Here is a 25,562-nt window from a genome sequence, read left to right as displayed (position 1 = left end):
GTAGCGAGAATTAATCAATGACAACATAAATAGAGAGCTTCCTTCAGGGATATTTATTGTAACGATCCGAGCAGGAACCCGATCCCCAAGTCACCTGCTCATTTGCTTTGGGAACGGGCGGAATCACGGCTCTGAGTTAATTTCAGACGCCCGGTTCGGCGGGGCGGCGGAGCGAAGGGCGGGCGGCCCGGCGGCCCCCCTCGCCCCAGGACAGCGGTTCCCTGCCAGGCCCCGGCCGCCCCGAGGGCCACTCGACACGCGGGGCCGCCCCGTCCCGCCGCCGCCCTCAGCGCGGGCCCCGACCCGGGCCCTGCCCCACGCGGCGCCGGGCGGCGGGAGAGCGGCCGCTGGGGCCGCCCGCCCGCGGGGAGCCGCCGGCCCTCCCCCGGCCCCTGCCTCCTCCGCTCCGGGCCAGGTAGGCCCGGCCTCGCCGCCGGGGCCCGTCCCCCCTCGCCGGGCGGAGGGAGCCACCGCCCGGCGCCGCGGCCCCGGCCGCCCGGCGGAGGGTGAACCCCGTGCCGCCGCTTGAAGGAAAAAGCGGAGAGAAGAGCGCGCTTACCGTCATCTGCGAACCGACAGCACCTCCTACAGGGCCCGGCCGCGCTCTGCCGAGCCGCCGCGCCGAGCGCCGGCGTCCCGAGGGCCCTCACCGGGGTCCCGCGGCGTGTGCCGGGAGAGCCGCGCCCGCCGCCCCTTCCCCCGCTGCTCTTAACCGGGCTTTGAACCCGGCGGCGCGGCAGGCCCGGCCCTCCCACCGCCCGCCGCCGGGGCCGCTGCCCGCGCCGGTGAGGGCACAGCGGGCCCAGGCGGCACCGAGCCCCCCCGGCGGCCACTCCCGGGCTGCCAGCGCCGCGCCCAAGGCGGGACAGGTGTCGCAAGGCCGACTGCTCTGTTTCACAGCCCTTCAACAGGTGGTCTTGAGCCAGACCCATCCAAAATGTCACCATTGCTCTTCTGGTCTAGTTCTCATTCGCCGCGGCCATCCATCATGGTGAACCCGTGCCATTTGTCAGTCCCTTCCAGTGCGAAGCAGCAGGATGCGCATAGCACACGGTGTAACGACATGCGAACAATAAAATGCAGAGCCCACAAAAATGCCTGCAACTGTCGGTGCTGAGCTGCCCTTCCTTCCGCAGGGGGAAGTCAGCTGTGCTGCGGTCAGCTGGCTCCTGTGCCACGCACACAACAGAGACAGACCTGTAAGCAAGGGACCTTTCTTTGGAGCAGAGGCACCTTCCAGCACTTACTAGTTATTCCTTGTATCCTTCACACTGCACTTCACATGAAAATGTTCTACCAGAATATACCTCTTCCCCTGTCACACAACTCCGTTCTCTTACACGGACGGATAGTAAGATGTTTTGTTTAGATCGTTCATACGAGTGTTTCACCAGCCTCCTGTTCCTTCCAAATCAGAGATTCCACACACACAGTAGTACAGGGCCTGACTCTGCTGAATTGTGCGTGCCCTTTCACTCCCAGCTACTTCAGCAAGAACGCCTGGAGCAACCTAATGCAAAAGCATTTAAAAGAAGACCGTGACATTCCTTAATGGCTCACCCTTTCAAACTCATTCACATGCACTTGAGAGATGAGCTAGGTCACCTCCACCATATATTACAGTCTGCATGATACTGGAAAACTTCTGAGTGACCGTTTTAAGAAGCAGAAGTGGGCTGGTAATAAAAGATAGTTACATTTGTCCTGTCACTGAGGAGGGGAAGAAAGCTGCTTGCCAGAATACTGGGTATGGTGACACCTTCTCACGTGTCCGCTAACTAATGCACTTCCATCTGCCATCCTGAAATGGCAGAAGCACTTCCTTTGCAATAAAAACCTTGTGAAGTGTTGCCCTATGCATTTGTACTGGTTCAGAACTCTGAAGAAGGCAGCAGTTCTCACTGTTTCTAAAGAATAAGGTATTTTATTACGCACGTCCATCTTCATAACAACATGCGCAGAAAATGACTGACAATCATTAAAAACCCAGAAAGTGTTTCATGAAAACAAAAAGATGACTATTTACATTAACCTTCTACCACAAACAATGAAATACCTGAAACAGTTGAGGCAGTAAATATTCTTTTCATGTCTTGAGAGATTATTGAACAGTAACTTGACATTGTACTGACACATACCAACAGGGGTTCAAGATGTTTAGATAGCCCTGACCAAGTTGTACACTGCAGGAGGTCAAAAAATGTTGGCTACACACTTATGTGAACTATGTGTCTCTGTTGTTTTCACTCGTGAAATTGATCTCTTACAGGGAAATTTAGGAAAAATGCTTCAGCATGAAAAAAAAAACCCTCTACAATACAATGTTTTGATATCTGAAGCAGTGGTTTTATCCAGAACGATCTCAAACATTTGTTAGCATTTAGCATGTCCCAGGACTCTTCACAAATTACTCTCCGCTTCCCCTCTCAGTTGCATCTAAACAGAAATGATCATTGACAAAACCAAGAACATCACATACTGCTCTGAAATACTTTAAAACGCTAAAATCAGGTCTATGAATTACTGCATGTATACAAGAGGTATTTGCCAACAAGTATATTTATACAGTAAGAAAAATATCATCACATTTATACCTAATTTACAAATATTCCGACATTATAGAAATGATGCTGTTGGCTTTATGTAGGAAATGCTAGTTGCAGAGGTTGGAAAAGGAACAGCAGTATGTAACTGAGCCCTTGTTAAAGGTATTCATCAAAAAAAGGAGATGTTTGCACCTGCCCCCTATACTACCTAGTTTTTTTCCTCTCTCTGCTTCTGCTTCTACTGCGTCTGCTCCTTTCTCCACGTTCCACTTTACTGCACTTGTCCCCATAGCGCTCTCTAATTTTTTTCTTCTCTCTGTGCACATCTGTGCTGGGGCTCCTGGCTTCATTTTTCCTGTGCCGCTCCTCACCAGGGCTTTGACTTGGACTTTTTCTTACTTGCCTTTGCCTGGAACTGCTGTGACTTGTGCAAGGGCTTGTCCTGCTCCCCTCATCCATGCTTTGGCTTCTACTATCCCTCTCCTTTCTTTCAGCCTCTCTCTTGTCGGTGCTATGGTATCTGCTTTTGGACTTCCTTTCCCCCTCACAGAGGCTCCATTTGTTGTTCTCCGCAGAACTATCTTGCTTTAAAAGTCTGTACTTCTCCCTATCTTTGTCCTTGTTACCGTGACTACTGGGGAGATCTTCACAAAGTTTTTCTTTCCTCATCTTTGCCTTTCCTTCTGAATCGCTGCTGCTGCTGCTAGCTTCTGAAAACTTGTCTTTTTTTCTTTTCTTAGAATACATCTTCTTTTGTGCCGCTTTATCTCTGTTGTCAGTCTCGCTATCACTGCTGCTTACTGAAGTCTCACTGGAGGATGAGGAAGAGGATCTCATCTTACGTTTCTTGTGTTTACTTTTGCTTTTTTTCTTTTGCTGCTTTTTCTTCTTTCTGTCTTTCTTTCTCTTTTTCTTCTCCAGACGATCCAACTTCCTTTCATTTTCAAAACAGAAGAGTAGCACAATCAGATGTGTTAAAATATTCTAAATTACAAAGTCATTGTCTTTTAAAGTTCACTACTTCTGATGACCTACACCGTAAATGTGCTATTTTCCACAAAAACATGTTCAATTCCTCTCTCAACAAAGCATTATTTTTAAACTTCTAACCTGACGTTAACCATAGTAAGAATCCTCCTGTACTCCACAGCTGCTCTCAAACAGGAGGAATATGATTTTTTAGTTCTTTAATTTTAAAAAAGATAAGTAAGGTATGTCAATTTTGTCCTTGTAATTAGGAATAAATACATTCACTAGTGCTTTTTTTTCCTTGCCAGCCTGCTCTGGAGACTTTGGGAAATCATTGCTGCTTTTGTTTGTGCATTTTCATAAAAGGTTTTGAAAATGAAAAAAAAAGCAATTAGCGTTCACTTTCTATTAATGATGGAAACTGAGACTCTAAAGCCTACGCCTCTGAGTTCTCCATGCAAACAATACAATATTTTCAATAACATTTTCTGTCACAACTAGAAATGTACAGTTTCTAGCTATAAGTACAATATTCCATCGTGCACAGGCATTTGCTGCTATTTGCCTGCTTTCACCTAGCTTTCATTTTGCTTTCTTTGTTTATTCTTTTCAAAAAAATCAGTGCTGAATAGTGAAACTACCTTCAGTATATTAAAAAGAATCCTTTCAGGCTAGTAAAATCTAAAGGACTCAAATATTTACTGAACTTCAACTTTCAAAGATAAAGTATTATAATTTCATTGTGTTGGGCCAGCAGCTCAAACAAAGTACTGTTTTAAATGACTCAAACTACATACGTATTCCTTACTTAAAAGGAATGTAAAATATGCCACCTCTTTTCAGATAATTATTTATTATATAGGTGAATAACATACGTACCTACCTACCCACGTATCTCCTTAGCCATTTACCTTTCAACCCCCTCCCACTCTCTCTATACAAAACTTCTCTTAACTTAAAAGGACGTAGTGATACCTGTATGGGATCTACCAGGCAATAGTTAATATTTTCAATTTTAAACATTTTCAGTTATTTCAAGATAACGTTGCAAATTAATAGAGAAAAAAAAGAAGTCAGTCACCTGCCATATGAAATCAGCAGGATAGAAGCAAAGACTTGAAAACCTCATTAACATTTTATTAGAACCACAAAGTGGGTTAGCTCCCTCCGCTGGAGCAGTAAACTGTAAACCCTGATCCCAGAGCCACCGGGCTAGGCCAGCCGCGGCCTGGGGTGCAATGTCAGGTTCAGTTTAGCCGCACGGGAGAAGATAACAAACTCTGCCAAGTTGTAAACCAGTAAACAAGAACATAGAATTTTTAATCCCAGAGGAAGATGTTGTAAACAGTGGAATGTAAAATAATATTTTAAAATAGCAACTGACAGCATCTTCAGCCAGCCTATTATTATTATTATTATTATTATTATTATTAATTATTATTATTATTATTATTATTATTATTATTCCTTCAGTATCCCAGTTAAATTGGAAATGAGCCCTGGTGCAAAGGCATCACAACTAGACTGGAAGAGCCAGATTAAAATGAAACAGCTAGATTAAAAACCCATGCTGCATAATGCCACTTGCGGCCAAGTGTATGTTAAAGCAAGCTGATTTTCCTCTGCACTGATGGTGCTAAATTCTTCAACGGCATAGAAGAGTTACAGGGACAATCATAGAGTCAGATCTACTGGCAATACAGATCTCCTCCACTAGCTACCACACTTACCTTAGAAGTTTCTGTTTTTGTTTGGTTGATAGTGATTTTAAAAATTCAACTTCTGGATCATCATCTCCTTCACTTGCAACAAATTCCTAGGAAAATGTGGCAAGACATTAAGTTGTTACTGATAAAAATAATAATCTCTTCATTCAGATGTCTGTATTAAAAGTGATGCCTCTATGTACCTTGTTTTTGTACAGGTACAAATGTATTTGTATTACTAAGTCAGCTTAAGAGTCTTTCCAAAAAGAGCAGCATACTCGTTACAAAGTGACCCCCCTCCCCTCCCCATTCTGTCTCAAAGCTGAGTAGGTGTTATAATGTGGGGGTTATACAACAGGAGTTATTAGTAACATATGAAAAAATCACTGCTAGGGAAAGAAATATTTCTGAAATAGTTAATAAAAATGAGCCAGTTTTGGAACCCACATGACTTCTCAGGATTCGTCACTCCATTGTTACCATGCTTGGATGAATAGGTAAGATGCTAGTCCTGCTAAAACCCAGAGTAATTTAAGCAAATTACTTTTCTGTCTCGGTTTAGTCATCAGGAAAATGGGTATTAAGACATCTACCTCACTGTTGTGTTATTAGTCTTTAAATGTTCATAAAGTGTTCTAGCAATGCAAAATACTGTAATCATATAATCTACATACAGTAACGCAATCAGCAAAGCATAGCTGCTTTGAAGACCCTGAATTCTTCAAATTATGTGCATCTGGTACACTACAGTTCTCCACTGTGATGTTTTTAATTTTAAGCACATTCAGGAGGGGAAAGAAGAAATAAAGATTAAAAAGCTCTTCCAAAAAACCCCCAACATACCTAACATAAACCAAACATACTGATATCACCATGACTCATTTAACGGTGCCCATATGCTACGTTTTTCTGGGGTACATAGCTTTTTTAAATGCAAAGGTACATCCATCTGTGGAGACACAATGAATTGTTGATTTACTCAAGATTTCAAGACCAGCTTGAGGTCTTCCCCTCTTTATTAGTGGTTTGACTATCCTGCTGCATGAACAAAGGTTATTTCATAGTGGCTCACTCAAGGAGTATACATGATTTTTTTACTTTACAGTTTTATTAAAGCACCTCAATTAGAAATGTACTCTGTGCAGTTTAAGTAAAGACAATTTAATATTTTCACTCCCAGAAATAATAAATGTAACAATAGTGAATCAAGTAAAAACATCTTTAGATATAGCATTACTGGCATTAATTATTTGTGCATGCCTCCTCAAACTTCATTCACAGGCTAGCATTGCATCAGAAGTACGCAGCAAAACCCGTAACCATCCCCTTTATGAAAAACTGAATTTCTAGTCACCCAGAGGAGGGATTTATCTTATTATGCGTGGTTTTAAAAGAAGCAATTTATGATTCACCATTCTGACTGAAACAAGTCTGGAAAACAGTAAGTTTCTGGACATTTTTCTACTGGTATAGCTATTCAGTTTTCCTATGGATATGCATATTTGAAAACATTAAGTAACAATTCACAAGCAATCACATTTAGATTTATAGACATTTTCAGCTTACTGGTAAAAAGATCATTACCTGTGATGGATCATTTGCGGTCAAGTTTCTCCCCAGTACATTTTGTTTCAGTGCAAACCCACTGTTTCTCATCTCCGCTATTAGCTCCGAGGGGTGCATTGATGGCCCTGTTCACAAAAATCACAGTTTGAATGTATCATTTATATCTCTCTACCTTTTTTGGACTCCACAGTAGGAATTCAGTTGAAGCTTTGTTAAGTAAAATCACAGCTAAATCAACTCAATAATCTTCTGCTGAGCAAATAATCAGATATGATTTTCTAAAACAGCAGTCTGGAGATTCAGAATAGAAAATAATTGCATTTTTCTTTAAGTACAAGGGGATTCTCTTATGTAACTTTGTCATGTTGAAAACAATATATATTTAGGTAAGTCTAGTAATATATTTTTATTACAGTAAAAAAGCACAGGAAACCCAAAGAAAGCACATTAAATAAGACTTTTAGGTGCCCCCTCTTCCTTAAAACAAAGGGAAAATGGACTTCTAATATGTCACTAATAAGGCATTTCTCAAAATGACTCAAAGTTTTGAACTTAAATGTAAAAAGTAACCATTGTTAGAAACTCAGTATACATATGAAATATAAATAAATACGTGAAAAAATAATCTGTGTCCTTAGCTATTCTAGGGACCCCCAAATATGCTGGTTCTCTAGGCTGTTATCTCCTCAGATACTTCTGTTTTATCAGCTTAAAACCCACACTATATATTGTGTTAGAGTAGGTGTTGGGGATTAGGCACATCATCTTTCTTTGCAAACATCTAACAAGGAGTAAAATATGGGATGTATTTTGGATCATTCAGACTTGACTGTGTAGTTCATAAACCCTGTTTACTCACTCTTTTGCTTTAATGATCATCAAAGCCTCATGTACTTGTCTGATTAGGTACTTTTTCTTCACCCTACACATGCACTCTTTTGTTAGGCCACTTTCAGTAAATTTCCTTACCAGTTCATTCACCAACTTTACTGTCAATGAATTAGTACTACTGTATAAGGTAAATCTAAATTAGAAGGAATGTAAAATAGAGCATGGAGCACATGGTGACTACTTTTCAGTAAACTAACTGTAAATTATATGATTAATTAGTTTTACGAAACATACCGATCCTGCATTGTGGTTTTAAGAGTTCCTTAGTTGTGGAGATGGACAAAACCCATATATTTTTAGCTCAGAAAAGCATGGAAAGGGAGATTTTTAGTATGGAAAATATATGGAAAGTCAAATAGCACTTTCTCAAAAAAATGTCATCTTCAACTTTTTCTTCATCTTCCCGTATAATACATTGCTTACAGAAACAGGCCTATAAGTAAAGCAGGAAGGAAGAAGATAAAACTTTGAAAACGGTTTAAGAAGCCCTTACATTACTGACTTTCTTTTCACAAGTTCCTTATTTTGCCAGGCAAAAGAATTTCCTAATAAGATACCTTTTAGCCTTTCCTCAAGTTTACATTTTTATTAAGTAGGGGGTTATACCCCACGCTCCCAATATATGTTACCAGAAGCGCTTTTTCTTTTTACATTTTACAGTGTAACTGTAAGCTCACTGATAAGTTAATGAACGTATATGGGCTCCAGTGTCTACATTTTTGCTTATTTCAAACTTAAAACCTTGCTCTGCTTGCCCAAATCTACTCTGGCTGGAAGAGAGAGACATTAGACAGAAACCTAACAACAGAATTTGGTACCAGCAAGCATCTTGCTTTGAAAAGGCCACACAAACCAGCCACACCGTTCAGTCAAATACCCTCTACAAGGAAGCTGAATGGAGACAAAGTTTAGAGTTGTGAAAGAAGATTTCATCATACCAAAGAAACCAAAGCATTCGACAGGATGGCCTGCAATACTATTATTCAAAGGCAGCAAGAGCCACTACTAACAAAGTAACCTAACTGATTTACCAGCTATTCCTCCTCCTTCAGGGTCTCAGACTTGTCTGCATTTTGATGTGTATTGGATACCTAATTATTCTCATCAGTGTGAAAGGTAAGTAGAGGAATTCAACTCGTTCAAATCTATAAAGATTTGCAAAATAACGAAGACAGAACCTAACTTTGTGGTTCCATACAAGGACTACGGGCAGAACTGAGGCCAGAGAGGTGTAAAGGCATATCAGCCTCCAAAAGCACAGTTCAAAATTATTTTCTAGAAATAAACTTTTCAGGCATTTTTTGTGCATAACACTAGAAAGCGGTAAGCAAAATAATTTCCTCTTTTATGTAAAAGGTTTATAATTAATGCACTCTACTACTGATTTTTGTGTATTTATGCTGAATGGTATCAGTTGTGCTGTAACGCACAGTCCATACAGAAGAACAAGAGACCTGTCAAGGTGGCTGCTCACGCTGGGATCCAACACACAATGGCATGCAAACTTTTGAGTTAGCTTCCCTATGCTTTTTAGAGGTGAAATCAGCAACAGATGTAAAAACCAAAAATACAGGTAAGCTTAGGAGGAAAGCAAGACAGGCTAAAAATAATTTAAATGCCTTCTGTTTCCCTGTTTATTAATGATACCAAAGAGACACTCATAGCTCAATCTACAATATTTCAGTTGCAACATGGTATTACCATGATGACGACAGTTACCAAATGACTGTTATTCCTGCTTTGTGGATGTATGCAAGCGGCACCAGATGCACCTTCAAAACCTTGAGACTAAAGTGGTTTATGGAATAAATTATTCCTGTTTGGGTCTCCCTTTAATTGTGAGGGAAACAGTAATTTAGGTTCAGACTAGCTTGTCAGGAGAAGCAAGATCTCCGTAAAGCTTTATGATGTATGCTATTTTTACTGTAACTAAAGGTTTTACAAAACGCTAGGAAATGAAATTCAGGAAATAAACCAACCCCACAAATGGAAGTGGTGTCAAAACACAGCTCTGTTTCACAACCCTTCTGCGTGCAGACCCCAGCCAGGCAGGCATGATACAAGCACGCTGTCCACTACGGATGATTACAGAGGGCTCTCTCCCACTGTATGACCTTTGCAGTTTAACAAACGTTAACATTTTTGAGAGGACAACACAGGTGAACCTGCTCACACTTTTTTCCTGAACAGCTGATGCCACTGAACTTCCCAGAAGTTCTGCTGCCCAATGACAGCAAGACTGCATCGCTACCTCTGTGCAGGTAGCAATGCTAGGCCACAGCAGAGAGAAAACAATATCTGATCTGGGAAACCTAAAGAGACTGTTTTCTACCTGGTTACAAGTCCAGGCTGAGTTCTATTAAAACATTCTATTTGACAACAGCTGCACAGCTTAATAACAAATCTTTATTACTACCTAATTTCTGCAACACAACAATGAGAATCAAGATTTTAATCTTATAATTAAACTCCTTTGCTTGGAATCAAAGGAATCAAATACTTGGTAACTTTCCTTTCCCATCCACGCCTCATCAGACTGCTTTTGGTTTACACTTTGACAATTCTGATAAGCAGATCTGATTTTCTTTGAAATATCAGTACAATTTGAGGTCTCCCAGGATTCCTGGGCACAGCTAATTTATGTGACAGCACTGAGATTTGTAACACACTGTGGGCAGCTTCTTTGCAGAGTTTTAAAAGATGTAGGTGCCTAATTGTGTGAGCAAACAATCGCTTTCCCATTTCCACACTATAAAATTAAACAGGGCATTTCTCCTGGCTAACACAAACGAGGGACACAAAATCTGTAGAAGAAACACCAAACACTGAACCTCACTTAACAGAGGTTTGAAAAACTCAACTTCTCAGAAATGTCTTTGACTTCCTTATTTAGGAGCTAAAGCTTAAATCTTGGAGCCAGCAGTATATTGGCTGGTAGAGGGCCTCTTCCTTTGTTTGCTGCGAACCGATTGTGGAGTCCTACTTGCTGGACATGCAACTATGCTTGGAGTGACAAAACTTGGTTTGCCTGGTGAGCCAAAGAGGTAAATCTTTTCAGCCTGTCTTTGGCTTATGACTACACTTACGTCATTACCCTCCAAGATCTTCAGAGCAAACAGTACAAAGTATACCTAATAGCCATATATCTTGACCTAGGTAAGTTCTAATTAAGCCATAAACTGTAAAACACACAGTAAAATTGAGCTGAGAGGCTCCCAGCTGGCTAAAACTTTGGGAACTGATGTTAACTAAGTATTCTTGAATAGCATCCATCAACTTGCAAAAAATTACTCCTACATTAGGCATAGAAAAATACTTTGTCTACTATGAATTCTGATGTCCTCATATTTGCATTCCTTATGGACTTATGAGACAGTGTGAAGAAGCTACCTGCAGGATGTCATCCCGGTCAAAACATCTGGAGATGACATTATACTGTGAGTTGACGGAACGTTAGATGTAAGAATCCTGTCAAAATAGCTGAATGCTACAACTTCTGACAATTAGTCTCTCTGCATTCTTCTACCAGCAAACTAAAAATAAGTCCAAAGTTACAATGTTTCATCATCTGTTTCTTATTCTTTCTGAAACAAGTCAAATACAGTACCTTGCTATTTCTGAATATGACTGTCAGGCTTATTTTCTGGAATTTACATTTTGAGAGGGAAAAAAAAAGAAGAAAAAAAGAGAGAAGAAAAAAACCTGTAAAACTTTTCCAGATGACATTCCTTTAAAGCTAAAACATTTATCTGCTTTAAAATTAATTTATAGTCTCAGAAAAGCTTTTTACCATATAGTGGAATTAATTGCTTGCTGATATACTTATTTTTATGCATTAAGACAACTGACAACTTGTTCAGTTTTCTACAGCTACAGGTACTTGAAATTATATTACGGGCTTGCACAAAAGAGGCTCCATATTTAAAGACCCACCAAAGAATTTTTAAAGTATTTTTTCATGGCCTTTGTAATTCTCAAGAAGTAGTCTTGTCAAGCAAATAGGCTACAGTTTCTTCCTGCTTCTTACTTCCCACAGAAGTTCTTGCTGGATTAATTCTCTCTGTTTTCTTCTGTTTAAGATGCTATTTAAGGAAAAAATCAAGATAGCTCAGTTGACTCAAAGAGCTGGGGCACAAAATCAGGAAACTCAACCATTCAATGAAGAAAAGGATTTTTAGTCTTTCCAAAGTACAAGCTGAGTGCAACCTTAGCTTGACAGCTGTTGGTACATCTTTGTAATACTTGTACAACTAAATAAACAAAGAGCTATAAAAAGATTTTTTCTGAAGCCTATATGAGCATCAATTATACTGGATTGGAGAAGGATATCCTACTAGGATTTCTACAACATATTGTAAATTTGCTCCTTTATAACAAAAAGCATGCCAATTTCTTATCACGCTTAACAGAGATCAATTCTGTTTCTATTCAGCATCTGGTGGGGGGGTGTGTGTGTGTGCAATATAATTTTGGATTTCAATTACTTAAATGCCTAGCTTATAGCAAGCTCTCCCACTCCGCATAACTACCCCCTCTCCTGTCCCAGAAACGAGAAACCTATAGCTGCAATTAATTTTCAATTCTTTCTGTACTGCTCCTGAAGCTACAGATGCAAAGTATATGTAACACCCTCTCCTTGCCACAATGTTTCCTACAGGAGGCATGGGCACAGGCTTCCTCATAGGAGAACAATGCTAGCTGTAACATACCATCTAGCAGGCCTCCATTAAAATGTCTAAAGCACATTATTCAAATTATCCAATATTAGAGAATAGTACACTAAAACCTCTTTTCATAACGACTGTGATTAAATACCACTTTTTCTGCAACAGTTTCAGTGGCAGTAAGGACAGACCATAATGTTATGATTGCCAGTATCACCAAAAATAGCAGTTTTACTTCTATCTACTCATGATGCATAGTCTTGACAGTATCCGCTCAATTTATTGATAACAGCTTTCACTGCTGTCCCCAGTGCAGATGAGCAAACTGAATTACTCTTTGCAGTCAATTAAGTTTTAAATGGATTTTTATTAGGGAATACATATGGAGAGCAAAGAGATAAGGAACAGCAATAGTGTAACCACTATCCCCACCTGTGGCAGGGGAAATTAAGGTAACCAACTGTACTTAGATAGCGGCTGCAGTTCTATATTGTTATGAAATGGACTACTCAATATAAAAGTTACTGAAAAAAGCTGAAGGTTCTTCATGGTGTTATTTTAATTACAACTTTTTAACCTTTATTTTAACTAATGCTCATTTTGTGTATCAGCAAAACAGAGTATTTAGAACGGGGCTTTTCTAGAGCTTCCCCTTCCTGAAAACATGCTCTGGTGTAGGACATCTTTTAGTTTACAGAGTGATCATTTAAATCTAAAACCACCACAATCAACACATCACACTTCTAACTTGGAACTAGAGAGATAATTTACATAAACATAAATGTAAACAAAGCACACCTGTATATCTGCTATCAATTCACCAGTACACATCACACCCAGTATACTCCACTCTACAGTGTTTAAAAATTAATTTATGAATCAAGGACAAGATACTTTCAAGGCTTACCCTTTATTACTACATAATTTTTGTTAACAGTAGGCCTAAAGCATGTTGTCCAAGATGCATATAAGAAAGAGCGAAGACAACATAACTCTTCCTAGTTGTAATTTGAGTTTCTACATAACAGTGATACTGAAGCCACACTCTGCTGTGGAAAAATAAATAAATACATACTCCAGGGAGTATGCAAACAGCTCTTTCACATTCACCAGGTTTTATAAGACCATTCTGCTGGTGGATTTTGGTTCAGCACAATCACATGAAGGATGAACATACTCTGAATTCAGAATGCTGCCTTTTCTGGGTGGCAGCAAAGGAGTAACATATGATACAAGGCTTTTTTGGTTTTTATTTAAAACAGAAACTAAATTTAAAATCAGTAGACAGCTATGTCAATACATCCATATACTTTTTTTTGTGCTCTCCACAGAGTTTTGTAGTTTTTTCATATGGCTTGAAAGGAAACTGAACAAAACCAGAAAAAATTTACAGACTGAACCTAATCACACTGCATCATCTGTGAAGTTTTACTGTGGTTGTAACAGACATAGGAGTGGACACTTGCTTATCTGAAGTACAAAGAGCCATTATCAAAATTATGTGATCAGGATCCTGGACATGAAGAACACTGCAAATTTATGCTGCCTCCACTAATACAGAATTGATCATTTTTTACTAATAATTTTTCCATCTATTTCAGAGTTGACTGCATTTTGACCATATTTACACTTCAAAGCAAGTGCTGCAGTTGGCATTAAGATAAATCAATGAATAAAAAAAAAAATCTGGCTTTTAATTAGCTCTTCTTAAGATGGTCTGCACTTTAACTGAATTTAACATTTTAGCACAGAATTTCAGTATGATCTGTCATGCTTTTGTCCTAGGGTATTTCAGAGAAACCTGTTCCCTTTTTACTTTTTTTAAGTACTAAACCCCATTTAACAGTATCAAACTGCTATAGGAATCCATATTTATTGCTTAAACACTAAGCACAAGACTTCTAAGAAATCTGTATTTTATGCATTCACACCAAATACAGAGGCTTCTGAAACATAAATGGAGGATTATTCTAAAATGTGACAGTTTTGAAACTATGTGAAGATTTAGTTAAGGTTCCTACTGTTCACAATCAAAGGTCTCAGCTGCAGATCATAAAGGAAGGTTTTACACACTGTGTTTCTACAGATGACCATTTATACAAATATTCACAGTTACCATATTCAAATACCTTCTCTTTGTTATTACAGATTCAAGAGAACACTTAAATAAATTCCTGCATTCCTGATACAATGCAGATTTTTATCTGCTGGGAAACAAAAAAGCACTGTATTTGTCACTGAAAAAATGCAGTGAGATATAGACATAATACAACATAGACAGAGATTTCCTTTTTTGCTGACTCCGTATGACTAGTAATTTCAATGATTACTATGGAAAGGAACTTCACCCAAAAGCTAAAGATCAGTTGAACACACTAAGTGACAGACTGATGGAAGCTACAGCCACAATTAGCTGAGGGGCACTCAGGCGATGACTTTTCCACAGCATGCTAATCACTTTACAGTAGCCTCTTTCTGGTCAGTAATTTCACTGGACGGATCACACAAGGAGCCAGTCAGCTGTAAAACAAGCAAAGTAGTCCATAGCAGAGAAGGACATCCAGCACCCCCCAGGCTTCAGTTTCAGAGGCCAAGAGCGTAAGAATCATTTTTAATCTTGCTGTGCCACCTCTAACTATGCCATTCAAACAACTACCTCCCCGTCTGAGAAATGAGCCTTACTTCCCAGATAACAATAACCTTTCTTCGTAAGACAGTAAGTTTCCCAGCAGGTTATTTGTTCTAAAAAACATATGATAAAAGTTGTAAGCATTTAAGCTTTCATAGGTTTTTAGCAATGTCCCCCAACCCTCATTAAACAGGATAGAGAAAAAAAGAGAAAAAAGTTTATCCTAACTTTACCTGACTAAAAAAATTGCAGGCAATTTTGAAGTGAAGTAACAGTATTACTTCAAAACAGTCTGCAGAGAAAACCTACTAGTCTCTATTCTAATGAAATCAAAGGCTTTTCAGACTTCACAAAAAAAAAGCAGTGAAAATCACAAAAAAAATTAAAAATCAACAGAGGCTGCTGGTTAATGACAAAAAAGGATTGTAAAAACAGGCAAACTTTTAGATGCTAGTGACCTGGGTTTTTTGCTGGTATATATTACATATTTTATGCTTGCATATATACACAGTGGCACATAAAGTCAGAACCACAACTGATACTTTCATCTTGTCTGGACTTTGAAAGTTAGAATTTTATCAGTAAAAAACCCTGTAAATCAGTTTAGCCCAAAGAAGCATTTTGATTGCCTAATTTAGCTTTGTAAAGGAGAAGTAAATCTTGTAAGTTGGTCTCTGTAAGCCTCACAGCTGGAACATTCTAACACTACTTTGCAGTTTCCAGTGATCAAAGTAAGTTACTTTATATCTAAAACTAAGAATTTCATAATGGAAATAATGCAACACCAGGGGATGCAGTTATCATGAATAATTACAATCCTGGGAGATTACAGACAAGGCTGTACCCCAGGGGTGTGATTATCCCATGATAACCACATCCACTGAAATTGCCTTATTGCAAAAATAATCTCTATTCACTGGTGAGATATTATTCAATAGGCGCTTTTTTAATGGTAAGATTATTATTTTTTTTATAGGAATTACCAGCTAGATTAATAAAATGGTCCCAGAAGCAAAATAACCAAGCCACCATGCCCAAGTTAAGGTACTGACTGTACTTATTTTTGTTTGCCCGAGTACTGCAGTGTATGTCAGGTCTTGAAAGACAGCAGTCTCACCAAACACCGTTATGTGCCACAGACGTGCTTTTGCCCTGCAGTGGTTCCACCAGAGTAAACTGAAGTCCATGACTGGTCTTTGCTACAAGATACTCAACACTGAATCCAAAACAGCTATTGCCAATCAGTTTATGTGCAAAGAGAAAGATTACAATGCACTTCACATAAGATTCAAAGACAAGTATCCTGCTGCTGGAATAAGACAATCACAGCTTATAGAAGTTATGGGAAAGAAAAAGCCCGTTTTGGTGGTTATTTTATAACGTGAAGAAAAATGTCTGTAGGCAATCGATAACTTTTTTCCCTCACAGAAAACCAGAGCAGGAACTTTTGATAATGCAACTAAAACAGACATGAGTTTAATTTGCATTCATTCGAACTCAAACATTTTGTCTGAGGCTAAAAAAACCCAGTCTGAGTCTAAATAAGACCTTTTGTTTTGCTCTCTTTTGGAAGCAGGAAAAAAAGAAAGAACAAAATACAAACTGAACTTGTAACAAGTGCTCTTGAATTCTGCTTCTATATTACTTAAACTTTTTCTCATTCAAATAAGGAGTCTACATCCTATTGAAACTCACTGATTTGGGCATTTGGGAAAAAAAAAATTACATTGCTCCCTGGGCTTGTAGTAAACTGAAGTCACCACTTTGACCTTTGAAGGTCCAGGTTTGGAGGAAGAAAGGGAAGGATGGGGAAAAGCTGCTCTTGCTCTTCTAGCTCAGTAACTTGGTTATCCTAATGAAATTATTTTTTACTCTCATTTTCTGTCAAAAGCTCTTGCTTTTGACCAAGGAGGAAGATGAAAATGCCCCTCCAATTAGGTAAGTGACAATCTTTCGTACATACATAAAGATACATTGGCACTATTGTGGCCACCACTGTTTGTACTGGGTTTGGCTGGGATAATTTTCTTCATAGTAGCTTGTACAGGGCTGTGTTTTGGGTTTGTGAGCAAACCAGTGCTGATAGCAAGGAACATTTTGCCCAGCATCAAGGCCTTTTCAGTTTCTCAGGCTGTCCCACCAGCAAGCAGGCTGGAGGTGCACAAGAAGTTGGGAGGGGACACAGCTGGGACAGCTGACCCCAGCCATATTCCATACCATACAACACTGTGCTCAGCAATAAAAGCTGCAGTAAGAAGGAGGAAGAAGGGACATTTGGACTTACGGCATTTGACCTCCCAAGTCACCATTACCCATGATGAACACCTGCCCGCCATGGAAAGTGGTGAATGAATTCCTGATTTTGCTTTGCTTGTGTGTGCAGCTTTTGCTTTACCTATTGAACTGTCTTGTCCCAGCCCATGAGTTTTCTCACTTTCACTGTTCCAATTCTCCTCCCCATTCTGTGGGGGAGAATGAGCGAGTGCGAGTAGGGCTGAGCTACACCACCCTGTTTCCCTTCCAGGTTAATTAACTCTGTCCAGTAATGTTCCGGACAGCAGTTACACTTCTACACCAGAGATTTTTAGACTTCAAAGTTATTACATGATGGAATTCAGTCATGAGTCTAATTAGTATATAATAAGCTTCTCCTGTGGTTCCTAAACTTGTATGGGTAAGATGTTTCAGTCCTCCTTTACAGCAGAGCATCTGAAGAAGTTCTGCCATTACTGTTCTGTGGATAGAAATCCATTTGGGTAAATGCATGAAGACAGCAGTGAACAAGACAGTCCTCTATTTTCCTGTGTGCTAAGTGTACTTCTCCAAAACAAGGTTGAGAAGAAAGAGGCCTGCTAAACATCTCCTACAGGGAAGACAGACCATTTCTTAAATCTGCTTCTGCAGAAATTAGTGATGCCAATGTCCTCAGAATACTAGATTTAGAACCACGAGGCTGAGGGTTCCCAAGCACTGATTGCTTACAGATTCATTACCAGCCAGGATGCTTTGCCATACATGGACTAGCATCTTCCAACACTATGCTGACGCACTGTGTGCTCTAACAAGGGAGAGGATTTTTCAAGTTTGAAGAATCTTAACCTAAATTTTGGTAGTGCAACTACCACACACTGCCCAGAAAAAATTATTCAGTTCGGTTTGCAAGAAAAGGATGCCAGATCATCTTTTACTAGGATGAAAAGACTACAGATGGGAGGAAATAATGTGCTACCAAGTAAATCCCTTGAAAGCAAGCGCTCTTTTCAAAGACTTTATAGAAAAATTCCAAAGATTAGCTCTTTAAAAAAGAAAAAAAATATTCAATGTTCTATAGCTTAAATTTGGTTCTTCCAATACAATTAATTCCATAAACTAGCTGGAGTCCTGGAATATTGACTACTGCACTAAAATTTTCTTCTGGTTTCACCTTCATTCCTTACTATATGTATATTTCTCAGATGTACCCTTTTATTTGAGAGACAATATTTATATTTCAATTTCCTGACACACAAGCTAGGAACAAGTTTTCAAAGATGGTTTTCTACATATGGAATTACTTCCTGACCTTTAAAAGTCTTATCTGCTCTAATAACTTAGCCCAGCATTTTTCAAGACTTTCTTGAGAGCTGGTTGCAATTTTACACATTTATTTATTAAAACTCCCATACAAATAAATTAAATAAACATTCCAGACTTCTTGTGTATTATAAACAATCATTCCCTATGCTTGAAATCCCTATTCATTGTTCTCTTCAGGGTGTTTATTTTCTTCTACACTGTAGAAACGAACAAACAGCTTCTGAAAATTCTTTGGAGTTCAGAACTTAGAAGCCAAGTGGTTTTGTACTTTTTTGTGTGTGTGCTGACAATCGTGATACATGAAAACTCTGGACTATTTACATGTCTTTGACAAGTTTTCTAAGCATGAGGAGACACTTATTTGTGACACATGGCAGGGGAAGTGTGTGGGTGGATGGGAAGCAATTCAAGCCCTTTTTTTTTTTTTAAGCCTAATCATCAATTCGTCAAACACAGAAAGGTTTCATAAAAAGATGATATCATAAAAAGTCTCTGTCCCTTACAAAGCAGCATTTTCTGCAGTTCTAGCCAACCTGAATAAGAACAATGTGGCAATGGACATTTTTTCAGTACTATAAAATAATGAGAAATAATCAGGAATTTAGTCTAGAGACATAAAAGCAGCCTAGGAGTGCATGGAATTACTGATTGAGACGTGGGAAGCAGCAGAGCATGAGGACATATGTTGTACAGAGGAACAGAAGAAGGTTCTTGGAGGTGGATACTGATCCAGCATTAGGGCTAGTAAAGAATTACGTAGAAGTAATGAGACAAAACAGAGCAATAAAGAGAAATGGTCAAGACAAGATTATATTGTTGGGGGGTGTTGATCGGCACATGGAAGAATTTGGATTTTTAATGTTGCAGTGTCTTGTTAGGAAATGTAAACACAGTGTTTTACCCTCAGCGTAGGTTAATTTTACAGAGCTAACTGCAGATTTCCTGCACTGTAACAACTCTCAGCAGTGCAAAGATAACTACTTACTCCCATCCCAGACAACGTAAGACTAGTGTCAGGGTTTAGTTGAAAAAAAATCCCATTTTTTAGAAAATGTGTGATGTAAGCTTTAATATGCCTCATAGATGAGTTATGAGTCTTAAGAGAATCAGTGAATTCAGTAACTTGTGTTCTCACTTAACTATAGTGCTTCATTTACATACATAGAATTTTCTAAAGTCATCAAAGGAGTGTAATTTAGCTTGTTATTAAGTCAGGTGAAGTTTTAGAAAAGTTGATAAAAGGATTGTATTCCTGAGGTTAGAAAAAGCAGACAACCTTTTATCTGATGATCTAATTAATGATCTTACCACTCCCCATAAGCCTTATATCTGCTATTAAATGGAGAACTTAAAATTGTTTTAATTTTACCTATACTGTTTTTACATAGTGTCCCTGAAAGAAAGAAAAGGAAGTAGCAGTATCATTACAGCTGACTATTCACATCCAAGAACAGCGTCTTACAAATTATATATACAAACCCTGATCTGTCACCCACCCCTACTCCCTGAAATCCTTCCTCAATCTATAAAAAAAGTCCATGCTCAGCATAGCACACTAAGTTCCAGAGCTAAAACCGAGAGGGCACTGGCACAGTCTGAGAACATCCAAGTAGTTCTACAGCACTTTTCTTCATGCAAAATACATCATATGTGCTAAATCTCTCTCTTCAGGCTCAGAAAGGCAGTTTGGAAAGCTACCCAGAGAACATCTCCCTGACTGGGAAACACCCACAGCAGTCAAACGTTGTCTACACGTACATAATCAGTTCAGTTAGGTTTGAAACAAGCAGTTAGTCTTGTATTGACACTACAAAGTGTCCATATTACACTGTTATGAATAATAAGGAGTCCATTTTCAAGTTTGTGCAAGCACATGTAAATACTTTCCACTTTCCCAGCCAAACACTCCTAAAATTTACCCACGTAATTTGAAGTGTGGGGTGGGAGGTGGGGGAAGTGAGTTCTGCAGCACAAAAGCATATCTGACACCTAAGAGCTGCACAATATAATTCTACCAGCACCAAACACAAGCACAATTTCTTCCAAGGTAAGGAAGAAAGAAGAAAATTATTTAATGTTATAATCTACTGAACAGAAAGGCTGATAATGTCAACTACAGGTTGGCTAAACAATGGTATAATCATCAGACAGTGCCTAAAAGCAGGGGAACGTAAGAGGTACTATTTCCTTTAAATTAAGTCTCCCAGGCCTCATCTCAAAGAAATGACACATCTAGGTGATCTAATTCTGAAAAGCAAGATTGTTGGTAGGCTAAGTATGTAGTAAAACCAAGAGCTACTACATCAAACAGGTAACACCTGGAGGTTTTCTGTCCTTCCTCAGGTTATCAAGTGTGCAATTGTAATGCTATCCCTGCAAAGCTGAATACACAATGCTGCACGTGATCTTAAAGCACGGTACAGCAAGGCTGAAGACTCACCCGTGTTATCAGGTGTTTCTTTAATGTGTCACAAATTTAAGAATCTTTAAAGTTTTACAAACTTGGGTCAACTTACAGAAAACAAGAGTATTGTAGGCAAAGAAGTATTCAATTTGAATGTTTATATCCACTTTAAACCTCATCTAACACTAAACGCTGTGTGACCTCAAGTAACAGGAAAGCTAATAAAGGAAAAAAATGGTAGTTCAGGAAGCAATGAGAAGGCAGCTGAAAGAAAACCAGGCATCTGGAAATCTAGGTTTCAACTGCTTGCCCACTTACAGAAGCACAATTACGATATAAAAAAAACAAACCACCCAAGCCTCTCCTTTTTTCCAAGTGATTAACAAAGCTATACTGATACATCCCAGCTTTTCCAAGCAGTGTGCCTGAATCTGAACTGGGGCAGTCTCTGACAACCCATTACATTGACAATATGTGTCAACAACAACAAAAAATTATTCTGGTAAACAATCTTGTTGCAGCTTCTTAATTTTTGCCACAGATAGAATTGAACCAACAGTCATTATGGAATATTTTTTAAATGTGTCATTAACTAGGAAATTAGGTCCCTGCCATTTGAAATAATAACTTGAAATTGTAGAATACATTTGGAATAAAGAAGCATTTTCCCCATTTCATCAATTCTTTAAATTATGATAAACTTAAACCTTCTAAAATTAAATGTTATTAGCTCCTCCAAAATTTCTAACCAGCATCTTTAAAAGACATTCGCTGCCTACCTGAACCATCACTGGAGACTGAGCTTGCATTAATTCCAGAAAGGCCAAATAACGGACATTCGCGATCAGTGTTTACATGACCCCACTTGTGGCATTTAATACATCTCACATTCCGCACCTAAAAAGCAAAAAAAAATAGACATAATTTAGTTAACTATAGAGCTTAATATTTACAGAAATATCTATATTATTAGGCGTAAGAGAAGCTTTTAAACTCACTGAGAAACAGATGATAAAATTAAGAGAGTCCATGTAAATGTTCTGTAGTTAGATAATATTTGAAATATACCCAAGACATCCACAGAGTGAAATTTATGGAACTTGCCTGGATACCAAACGGCTGATCTCTGATATTCATATCATCCTTAGCATATCTGTTACACAAACACAGAAGAAAATGAATACTCAAATTACTATTTTGTTTAAAACCATCCTACCCCAAACTACCTTTTATTGTTAAGTGTATATCCATTTCAGAGATACACTTCCAGTAAACATTAGTTTTAATGTGTTTTCAAATATAGATGTAAAATTAAAACAAAAACTAAGCTGATCAAGGAAACAGTACTAGGTTTGCAGGTTTTACTAATTAACTGCTAGGACATGACAAGATTACACAAGTGACCTGCTCAAAAATAAAACAGGAAGGGAAGGGGCGGGGGGGGGGGGGGCGGCGGCGGGAAGAGATATGAAAGGTAAGTAAAAAGAAAAAAAAATTATTCAGATATCTTACTTTTCTCGAGGGGCGACTTTTTGCCATTCAAATTTGTATTCAGTTTCTCCTTCTTGCTATAAAACAGAAAACATGGTAAGTTTGAAATATTTTCTTTTAATACATCTTAAGTAGGAAGAAAACAACAAAATGATGTAATGAAATACCTCCTTAGTTTCCTCTTTGAATGTTCAGAAGTCATGAAAAGAAAAGAAAAAGTACGTTAATTAGACACCAGCTGCATTTTACATGCATAAGTTATACACAAAATATTCTATGGTTTATACTAATACAATGGTGCAAATACTCAGAAAGTAACTTTATTTAAATAGAGTGCACATAAATAATCAGCCTCTAGTATATGGTTACAAATGTATAAAACCAGAATAATCTTTTCAAACCATACTGATTTGATATATAAATACAAAGAACTGTATAGACTTGTTTTCCAAAAGCAGCAACAATACTTAGGTCTAAAATCTTCTAGCACAAAAAATCACTAGTTTAAAATTGCAGAATATGCTCTAAGCTTAAGGGATTACTTTAAGAGCTTTTAAAGTTAAATAATTGCAAAATTTGCTCTACAAGAATGAGCCCATCCAAGCACTTCCAAGGGGTTTTGTGCAAATGGGAAAGATGCATTTTAAAGGGGACGTGTCTTCTTTTAAAGGGAATATGCTTTCTTAGTTCTGCACTTATATTCAGATTTTGCTAAATTTAAGTGACCAATATGAGTACCCCCCAGGTACTAAGTAACTTCAGTTTATGAATCTACTAAATAAAGTCATAGTCACCCACCACAGTCAGGTCAGCCAGCACTTTTGACTACAGAATCTCAGTATTTATTATTTCTAGAACTTCCACTTATTAACTTCTTGCTTTGGTATTTCCTATGTCTTACATGCATCAAGCTGAATTATGGACAGAGTTTTTAAGTAAAAGTGACCCTGCTATTTCTAAAAAGGTGAGTAAGCACCTTGGTAAGGTCTAGTGCTCCTCCAATGCCTTTATAATTGGCTAAAAAAACCACCTTTGGCCAACGACAGAATTTCTGTTGTTGGCAGGAAAGATATTTTATCCATTTTTTTCCTTTCACGCTGAATTGCTGCTTTAAAAACTCCCAACTAGTCTCAATTTGAAATAAATTAAAGCGTTGTGAGATCAAAATTATTATATGCTATGTATTTCTGCATATTACCATAGAAAGAACTAAAAATCATACCTTCGAGCATTACCTCAGTATGAATAAATTATTTTAAAATAAAAGACATTGTGCTCATTTCTTCAGAAGGTACTGTCAGTACTGCCTGCTCAAGAGTAGGAAACCACAGTACCTTTTTTTGCTCCAGGTGGGGCCTCATACATGAAATTAAGCCCATTCTTCACACGCTCATCACCCATAAGCAACCTAAATAAAAAGGACAGAGTTTGGGATGTTACACACAAAACAGTCATATTACTTATATATATTTAAAAAACCCAAACCAACAAAAAAACCATGCAAATATGCAGCAGGAAATCGTTATAACAACTGGGAATTTTTCATTTGTTAATTTGAGCAACAGAAGTTGAGCATCAAAAAAACCTGAGAGACCAGTCAATGCTTTTGTGTGCTCCCTTGAAAAGCGTGATTTTTGGTACACAATCTCAACTGAAATGTAACTCTGTGTCCACAGAATTATGACAGACATTTTTGTGTGACCCAAATATATTGTTATACAAGGTTACCTACTGTTCCATGCAATGTAACACATTTTGAAAAGAATTAGAAGATGCACAGAAGCCACTTTAAAGAAGTTTTTGTGACCTCTGCTTAATCAAACACCAATTTATGAGTCATTGTCCTCTCCTACTACTATGGTCAATGGCAGACAATTTTTCAAATAACTCACAACGATATGCCCTTTACTATGACAAAAACAAGAGACATTAGGAAGAAGTGTGTGTGATCTTACGCTAATTCTCACCTGTTATCATAAGATTCCTGTTCTTTCAGATACTGCTGCATTAATTCTTCTTGTTTCTTCTTATCGTAAGATATTTTCTGTTCCGCCATCCATACCTAGTTAAAACAAGTAAGTTCCTACTTTAAACAAATTAAAAAAAAACACCACAAAATACAATCATGTATAAATACTTAACTGGCTTCATGTATTGAAAATACTTAACACGGGAAAATTCCCATTCCAATCACATAAAGCATACTATTTTTGTCCAGCATTTCAACAAATGAATTTCACACAGGCAGTAACGTTGATAAGCTACAACTTCAACAACGTTTAGGAACTGAAGTGACGTGGGAAAGCTGAGTACGTGGGAGGAGGGGGCTCAGAGAACACCCAGGGGTGCCACCACCTTCCCCGCACCCCGGTTCCCTCGGCAGCTCCCGCACCGGCCCACTCCTGGGGACGGGATCCCTGGCACCGGGCCCAGGCGGGTGTGAAACACCGGCAGGCCTCACAGGCGGGGGCGGCCCGGACGGTGCGTGGGGCCTGTTTATCCAGAGAGCCAGGTGCTGGGAACGCGTATAAGCATACACATTTATATTATAAATTTAAGGGCCCAGGAGAAGGCGACAGTCGCACACACCTATGAGGAAGCAAACCTGTAGCTTCAAATATTTCCTAACTTTTCTTACTGCCCCATCCTTCCCCCTTGCCACAGCGCCGGTCCCGCCGCAGGAAGGCCGACCTGCCCCGCTGATGCCACTGCGGTGCCGGGAGCCCGGCAGCCCCCGGGACGGCTCCCCGCTCCCGCCCCCGGACAGCACCCCCGCCCCGGGAAGGCTCCTCCCGCCCCGGAGGCCGCGGTGCGCGGCTGAGGCGGCCTGGCTGGCCCGGCCGGCTGAGGGGCCACCGCGCCTCACCCCAGCCCAGCCCAGCCGCCCGGCAAGGCCCGCGGTAGCTGCCGGCCCTCCCTCACCTTTTTGATGTTGGACTTGGAGGCGGGGTGAAAATCCTTCTTGCACATGAAGTTGGCGAATGACTTCCCCATGGCGGCGGCGGGGAAAGTGCGACCGGCTGCCCGCGCTGACACGGGCCCTCAGCGGCTGCCTCCGCCGGGCCTTCCGGGTCGGCGGGCGGCCCTTCCTGCGGGGCGCGGCAACGCCGCCGCCCGGAC

At 39.4% G+C, this 25,562-nt stretch overlaps 1 protein-coding gene across 2 annotated transcripts; it reads right to left on the bottom strand.

The window, feature by feature from the left end:
- Positions 1-1,904: 1,904 nt before the first annotated feature.
- CIR1 (corepressor interacting with RBPJ, CIR1) lies at positions 1,905-25,530 on the bottom strand. 2 transcript variants are annotated; one of them, XM_055719157.1, is made up of 10 exons: positions 25,365-25,530; positions 24,410-24,504; positions 23,777-23,850; positions 22,610-22,623; positions 22,464-22,519; positions 22,056-22,104; positions 21,731-21,848; positions 6,806-6,912; positions 5,246-5,331; positions 1,905-3,480 (listed from the first exon to the last, which is right to left on the bottom strand). In XM_055719157.1, exons 1-10 carry the CDS (start codon positions 25,434-25,436, stop codon positions 2,751-2,753), a joined length of 1,401 nt encoding a protein of 466 aa, XP_055575132.1. In that variant the 5' UTR covers positions 25,437-25,530; the 3' UTR covers positions 1,905-2,750. The 2 variants fall into 2 exon arrangements, with proteins under 2 accessions (XP_055575132.1, XP_055575133.1); XM_055719158.1 differs by having other exon boundaries at positions 22,610-22,627; positions 23,780-23,850; positions 25,365-25,408.
- Positions 25,531-25,562: the final 32 nt, after the last annotated feature.

The sequence above is a fragment of the Falco cherrug genome, chromosome 8 (assembly GCF_023634085.1).
Source record: "Falco cherrug isolate bFalChe1 chromosome 8, bFalChe1.pri, whole genome shotgun sequence".
Classification (NCBI taxonomy): Eukaryota; Metazoa; Chordata; class Aves; order Falconiformes; family Falconidae; genus Falco; species Falco cherrug.
This window is presented reverse-complemented; position numbering and strand designations above follow the sequence as displayed.